Here is an 8,092-nt window from a genome sequence, read left to right as displayed (position 1 = left end):
TCCTGACCTCGTGATCTGCCTGCCTCCGCCTCCCAAAGTGCTGAGATTACAGGCGTGAGCCACCGCGCCCGGCCGAGTAGTGCAAACCTTTAACTCAATGCCTGGAAGAGAGTTGTGTGCTTAAAAGACACTCATTTTCTTTTTTCCTGAAGCGATGGAAGATATTTTCTAGGTTCCTTTTATCTGTAATTTCTAGCTTTCAATGGGAAAGAGAAATCAAGACAAAGTAATAACTTATACAATTGTCTGTCATTCCAGGAATGTGGCAGTAGGCACTGAAACATTCTCCTTTGTAACTCTACTACTGACTTCAGATTTTGGGCATTGCCACAGTTAAGTACTCTTCCATAGTAGCCTGTGAACCTATGGCTGGGAGAAGCCTGTAAACTAGTAACCCATTTTACAACATGCAAGCCAGGCCCTAGGGCCAAGGACTCAGGCCTTCAAACACCAACTGAGATACCCTCTGTGGTGGGAAGAGCGTAGCCACAACATTGTGGAAAGTAGTCATCTCATTAATTTCACCCCGTTCCTGGGAACACATGGTGAGTCACTGAGGGAGGGTCAGGACATTGAGGTCTGATATCTGGGAATCATGCTATTGCTCACAGCGCCCTCTTCTTTGGGTGTGTCGTTAGCTTCCAATTAGGGATTTCTGAGGAGTCTTGACATAACGCTGTTTGCTTTGTGGATATTTAAAATGTAGCTTACCTGTAGCCCTCAAATATATGGAAATCCATTTTATCCCCTTGCGCTCCCCCATGTAAACCAGTTTAAAAATGAGTCAGATCCTACAGCTGTTTTGGGACAGAAATACCACTGACCACTTGAAGCGATGTTGAAGTTGCTTATTTTGCCAGAGTTGAGGCAGTTTATTCATCTATGTTCAGGTGGACCCAAACGAGCCATCATTCTGGTGTTTAAAATTTATTATATTGTAGTGAGATGAAATAAAATAGAGTGATATCCTTGTAGCTTCCCCAAGCATAAAAAGAATAATTAAATATTATAGCACACTCTTCACACATCTCTTCATTACCAAACATTGATTAAGTGCCTGCTTCCCCCAACTCTGCCTCCCCCTTATCCCTGATGGAGACAATGACCTTGAAGAGCCTTTAGTTTGTCCATAATTAAAATGCATTCTATCTATATGTGTGAAAATAAATATATTTTGAACATATTGAACAAATTGGGAGAAAGACACTGTACCCTTTCAAATTAACATTATGATAATTTTAAAAATTAACTAAGCCTTTTCCACTGGCATATTAATGAGACCCAGGAGTCACTATTATCTATTGTTATTAAATTAAACATTTTAGGAATAAAGCTCATCAATTTATTTAGAAAGGGTCTTGGCTACAAATTCAGTTGCACTTAATTAGCTTCTAATTTGCTTTGTTGCTTGAACATAAAGGCTGGGTCCCACTGCCCTCTAGCCTTCCCACGGGCATCTTGTTTGAGTCAGTTGATTAATTTTGAGAGCCAGCTCAGACTTTGGATACAAGTCTCTGTGCCCTTTGTTCCTGTCAGGTGTTGTCATTGTCATCTTGAAACATATTCAAGGAGGCACCTTCCCAATGAGGAGCTCCGTTAGGTGTGGTAGAGTGACTGATTAAGTTATGTTTAAAAGATATTAAGTCCAGTGACAAACAAAACAGGGCATGGGCTTGTAATTGGTCCTGGTAGGGAGGGAGAGAGTGTGTGATGGTAGGATGGTGGCATCTTTGGTAGGATGAGTGTCAGGTCAACACTCATCATAAGCAAGATGAATGAGGGACAACGTGTGGGCTGGGATGACCAATAGCTTTGAAGCTGCCAACCAGCCTTCTTAATCAGACTAAGTACAGTACAGAAGACTTGTGATTTAGTTACCAAACTACTAAACTTTCTTTATGAGGGTGAAGGCTTCTTAAGAGACAATTAATGTGTAGATTCACAAGATGTTCTAAGGCAAGCTGGTCTGAGCCAAAGAAGCCACGGAGACCAGGGAGAGAGCCCCACCCACCAGCAAGGATATATAAAAGCTCAGGAGTCTGAAGTGACATTCACAACTCAGGAGGTAACTTCATCAAGCTACCTGCAGTCCTCTGTCTGACATCATGTCCTTCAACTGCTCCACAAGAAATCGCTCTTCCAGGCCCATTGGAGGACGCTGCATTGTTCCAGTGGCCCAAGTTACCACGACTTCCACCAGTGATGCTGACTGCCTGGGTGGCATCTATTTGCCCAGTTCCTTCCAGACTGGCTCTTGGCTCCTGGACCACTGTCAGGAGACCTGTTGCGAGCCCACTGCTTGCCAGCCAACCTGTTACCAGCGAACTTCATGTGTCTCAAACCCTTGCCAGGTGACCTGCTCTCGACAAACTACCTGTGTTTCCAACCCCTGCTCAACGACCTACAGCCGGCCGCTCACCTTTGTCTCTAGTGGATGTCAGCCCCTGGGAGGCATCTCCAGTGTCTGCCAACCAGTGGGCGGCATCTCTACTGTCTGCCAGCCAGCCTGTGGGGTCTCCAGGACGTACCAGCAGTCCTGCGTGTCAAGCTGCCGAAGAACCTGCTAAGTGTGTAGGAGCCAGTGAGCGAATCAAGACTCCACGACCTGCCAGCTGTTTCCAGGATCTTCCAGCATGCTGCTTGTCCCTGAATGGCTCTTCATAGCAGACCCTTCTTCTGACTGCCTGACTGCTGGCTACTAGCCATGCACACGCTGTCTTTGGCACTCTAAAATTTTTCTGGCCAGCCCTAAGCTTGTTTTAAGGGTTGCTCACTGGTGCTGTGTATGCCTCTGGATGTGTCCAGAAGCTTTACCATCCACGCCCCAGTCTCTGATGCTTTTGACATGTTTTCACCTTGCTGCTGTATCTCCTGGCCTCTGCTTTCGTGTCTCGCAAAAACAGAGCTTGTCTCACCATGTATTTCTCAATAAACCTGCAGTAGTTGGCATTGCAAATGTATGTCTCAGCAGAATTCTTTTTTAAACATTTCAACTTTTAATTTAGATTTTGGGGGGTACATGTGCAGGTTTGCTACAGGGGTATACTGTGTGATGCTGAGGTTTGGGGTATGATTGAACCCATCTGTCAAGTATTGAACATAGTACCCAATAGGTAGTTTTCCAACCCTTTTCCCTCTTCCTCCCTCCCCACTCTTGTAGTTGCCAGTGTCTATCGTTTTTATATTTATGTCCATGCGTACCTAATGTTTTGCTCCTACTTGTTAGTGAGAACAGGTGGTATTTAGTTTTCTCAACAGAGTTCCTTGTTTGCAAGAGTCTTTGGTCTGATTTTTTTTTTTTTTCCTAAGCCTAGAATATGGGCTTAATCATTATGCCCTGTGACCAAACAAAGGATTATCTTATATTTTACTTGTTCAGAGAGAGTCTTCAGCTGTGTGGTGAAGTAAGGGCTATGATTTTTCTTTTCTTTTCTTTCTTTCTTTTTTTTTTTTTCTTGAGATGGAGTCTCGCTCTGTCGCCCAGGCTGGAGTGCAGTGGCACGATCTTGGCTCACTGTAAACTCTGCCTACTGGGTTCAAGCGATTCTCCTGCCTCAGCCTCCAGAGTAGCTGGGATTATAGACGTTGACCACTACACCCAGCTAATTTTTGTAGCTTTAGTAGAGACAGGGTTTCACCATGTTGGGCAGGCTGGTTTTGAACTCCTGAGCTCAGGTGATCTGCCACCTCGGCCTCCCAAAGTGCTGGGATTACAGGCCAGGGCTATGAGATTTCTAGGAGTAACTTGTCTTCTATGTCTCCTTCAATTTCTAGGGGCACATGGAATAAGTTTCATGTAGGAAAAAGAAAAGTTCCCCAGAAAACCAGGTATCTCAGAAAGGTGTGCAGGGAAGGGAGCAGCGGGATCACTGAGAAGTGCTGAGTCTTATTTAGTTAGAGGATCACAGTAAAAACCTTTGGAAAAGATCCGTCCACGATCACCCGGGATGGAAGGAGAAGGAGAAAGAAAGAGAAGGTGCTTTTCAGGCCCTGAAATTCATCACATCAAAAGAGTGGCTCTAGCTTTATACCCCCCTCGCTCGTGGTAGTGGATTGGTAGAATCTCCCAACCGGGGATACAAATTGACTGTTCGAGTCAGAGCCCTGAGAAAATCAAAACTCTGTGTTTTAGTAAATCTGGGCAGGAGAGACTTAAAAAGAAGCTTAAAAACCTGTTGGCTTATATTAATACTTAATCATACTTCTTGCTTGTTCTTTCCTGGAACTCGTGTACTAAATAAATCAAACCATCTGGGTAGGTGGAGGTTGACATGCTAAGTCCTTTTGCCTTTTTTTTTTTTTTTTTTTAAGAAAGTGAAGACTGGCTACCAACTGGTTTGCTTTTGCCCTTCTCATTTGTTCTGTCCAGAAAAACATCTTGATTTTCTTTTCAGAGTTGCTCAAGGAGATACAAAAGCAGATGATTTTTACACAAAATGGAGACATATGAGGTACACGTGCCGTCAACAATGGGTGTCTTTTTTCATAACAGAAATGCTGGTGTCTCGTGGAGAATTTGATCTCACTCTGTGTTGTCAGTGCAAGATGGATTTCTTATTTCTCTGATGGTTTTTCAGAGGTGAAATATATAGATGATTTCCATATGGATGCAATATTTTTAATTTTTCCCATTGATGGCTCTACTCTTAGGATTCCCCTAATTGGATTATGTTAGTATGCATGGCTCATGGTAATATCTCAACAAAGCAAGACATGGTTTTTAGTCTATATTAGTTTCATGCCCTCTCTTTTTAAAATAAGCACTCTGGCGTTTGGAAATGCTCTGATTTATTTTAAAATAGAAATCACTAGGGGAACTCTACATTGCCCTTTCAAAGCTGTTATTACATGATTCTCATTTGTTGTTTATTTTAGTCACTTCACATATAATTTGGAAAATTCCCACTTTTTAAGAAGACGACAGATTAATTTTTTTTAACTTTCAGCTTTCTAGATTTCAATAAAAAATATAAAGACAGAGGTACCTTCTTTATCTTTTTATTTAGATGATTACTTGGCTCTAATAGATAACATTTCTATATTAATAATATATAAGAACATAGCCTTTATGGTTAGATATGAGCAAGCTTTTGCCTGGGCTATTTATTGTGACAATGTGAACATTTAAGGCTGTGGTAGCTGTCTTGCAAAGCTATTTTCTTGCCTTCATTTCTGTTTGGGGAATCATCTTCTTTGCTATTAGAGCTATTCTATTTGTACTTGAACTTTGGAAGTTCTCTCCATTCTTTGCCTTATTACATAATAAATTGTAAAGTTTCAAAGTTTGTTTTTGAGAACAGTCTTTTAAAAGACAGGGCAGTGATGATTTCTTTCTCTTCATTTACGGCCTAGAAATGCAATTTTTATCCAATATCTCATAGCTCCAGGGAAGGAGCATAACTTTTCCTGGTTCTGCCACTTGGATGCAGGTTTGTTGACATTTCTGAGCCTTAGTTAGCTCATCTGTGTGTGAACTGGAGATAATGGTAGCATCTCACACCTTGTTTTCAGGAGTAAATTGAGGTAATACACATGTAACCCAAGTATCAGCTGAGCCATCCTGTCATTTAACATTGAAACAAAAATAGCTCTCTTATCTCCTTTTGCTGTTTGGTGGAAGTCTTGGCTGCTCCCAACCTCTCCAAGGAATCTGAGAGTAGACAGGTTGGGGAAAGATGTCTAACTTTTTTCTTATCTTCTTGGGCTCTGAGCTTCCACTTTAGAAGAATTAGTTCATTTCATGAATTTTCTTCCTATGTTATGGTCGACTTCTGTTCAGACTACCGTGATTCAGATATTTATACTTCCTTTCCATGATTTTCACTAAGATCCACTTATACAAGGCATTTGTGTTTCTAACACTTTATAGAAAGTTTGAGGACACAGAGAACATTTATACTCTAGTGATGATAACAACTTAAATCTAATTAAAATTTTTTTATCATGGTAAAATATATATGTAGCATAAAAGTTGTCATTTTAAGTATTTTCAAGTGTACAATTCAATGGCATTAAGTAAATTCACAATATCATGTCACTATTTCCAGAACTTTTCTCCATCCCAGACTGAAATCTCTTGGCCACTGTCTTCGGGACATTATCTCAATGTCCCAGCTCAAAATCAAATTTCTCCCTCTTTTTCTCCCTTCTTTTCCTCACTCCCTTCTTCCCTTCCTGCCACCTTCCCTTCTTGCCACCTTCCCTTCCTGCCACCTTCCCTCACCGGTCTCCTTTCGCTCTTTTCCCTCTTCGTCTCCTTTCCTCCCTCTCTCCCTTCTGACTTTCTGTCAACAAACATTAGAATACCTCTAATGTTTCTGTTATCTCAGCACTTTGGGAGGCCAAGGCAGGTGGATCACGAAATCAGGAGACCGAGACCATCCTGGCCAACATAGTGAAACGCCATCTCTACTAAATATACAAAAAAATTAGCCAGGCATGGTGGTGCATGCCTGTAGTCCCAGCTACTCGGGAGGGTGAGGCAGGAGAATTGCTTGAACCTGGAGGCGGAGGTTGTAGTGAGCCGAGACTGCACCATTGCACTCCAGCCTGGCGACAGAAAGAGAGTCTGTCTCAAAAAAAAAAAAAAAAAAAAAAAAATCTCTAATGTTTCAGCTTCTATGCGAAGTGCTGATTATGCAGTGGAAAACAAAGCCATTACTATTCCTGCTCTCCTGAAGCTCATAGTTGGGTTGTGAAGGACAAACTCACTGATTCTTCATTATCTTCTCCTATATGTTTTGCTCCCCTTAGGGCTTCACATTTTACTTCCAAGTGCCTTACTTTTCTCCTCCAATGCATATAAAGGCTTACCAAGATGCTACATCATGCAAGTTCTCAGTGAAAGATGGATAGATATTCTATCCTTTTACTTATATGTTGCTTGCTTATAATGAAACTGTGTTGGAAGCTGAAAGTATAACCTACCTTTGGAATATCTGACTTTAAATCTGAGAGATCTAAAGCTTATAGGACTCAAAGGAAGGTATTGAGATTTGGTCAAATAGCAGGAATGAATACTTGACACATTGGGACACAGGCTGGAACAGTCCCTTTAAAGCTATCCATGTAGATAGATAAAGCTGGGCTCTGATCTTCTACTTTAACCTTGGTAAAGACCTAGGCTAGGTCTTTTTAGATTTTCTGAAAACTCCTACCTGTGCTTAGGAGTTTGTAAATGGCTTCCTATTTGAAAGACTTTGTGTTTGCTTTTATAAGTCTGAAAGCTTTACTTATTAGGATCTGTCGCTTCAATCTCTTTTGTAAACTGTGCTTTCCTATATTTAACTGCCTGATAGGCATGTTCAGAGAGATGCCTAGAGTAATACTCAAAGAAATTTTCTTTTCTTTTTTTTTTTTGAGATGGAGTCTCACTTTGTTGCCTAGGCTGGAGTGCAGTGGTGTGATCTCGGCTCACTGCAACCTCCGCCACCTGGGTTCAAGCAATTCTGCCCCCTCAGCCTCCCAAGTAGCTGAGATTACAGGCACCTGCCACCATGCCCAGCTAATTTTTCTTGTGAGTACATTTTTAGTAGAGACAGGTTTTCACCATGTTGGCGAGGCTGGTCTTGAACTGACCTCAGGTGATCTGCCCGCCTTAGCCTCCCAAAGTGCTGGGATTACAGGCATGAGCCACTGTGCCTGGCTAATATTCAAAGAAATTTTAAAAGCTCAAATTGTTATAATATAATCTATTATATTAATTAGACATGATTTGTATGAAACAATTATGATTGGGAACCGGTACCTATGAGCACAAGTAAAAAGCTATTATAAGCAAAGATTGCTTTGTGTAAGTTGTTCTGTGCCCTATTATTAAAACAGATGGTACGATAAGAATATGTAATAATTATGTTAATGATAGTTGCTGGTTCCTGTAAGAAAGACAGGTGATTACTCTTTTTATTTTTATTTTTAGGACAGAGTCTTATTCTGTAACCCAGGCTGGAGTGCAGTGGTGCGATTATGGCTCACTGTAGCCTCAACCTCCCATGCTAAAGCGACCCTCCCAGACAGGTGATTACTCTTGATCCAGAACTGGATATGGTCTAGGGTAGAATTTGTTTAGTGATGTATAGATTTCTCAGCTATA

The 8,092-nt window shown here is 41.4% G+C and overlaps 1 protein-coding gene across 1 annotated transcript; it reads left to right on the top strand.

Moving 5' to 3' along the window:
- Positions 1–2,067: 2,067 nt before the first annotated feature.
- Positions 2,068–2,950, top strand: LOC129022582 (keratin-associated protein 11-1). The gene has a single exon (XM_054468841.2). The coding sequence runs from the start codon at positions 2,106–2,108 to the stop codon at positions 2,565–2,567; it is 462 nt and encodes a 153-aa protein (XP_054324816.2). The 5' UTR covers positions 2,068–2,105; the 3' UTR covers positions 2,568–2,950.
- The last annotated feature ends 5,142 nt before the right edge of the window (positions 2,951–8,092 follow it).

This window comes from Pongo pygmaeus, chromosome 22 (genome assembly GCF_028885625.2).
Source record: "Pongo pygmaeus isolate AG05252 chromosome 22, NHGRI_mPonPyg2-v2.0_pri, whole genome shotgun sequence".
In the NCBI taxonomy this organism is placed as follows: Eukaryota; Metazoa; Chordata; class Mammalia; order Primates; family Hominidae; genus Pongo; species Pongo pygmaeus.
Note: the sequence above shows the minus strand (reverse complement) of the source record. Positions and strands in the feature narration are given on the sequence as shown.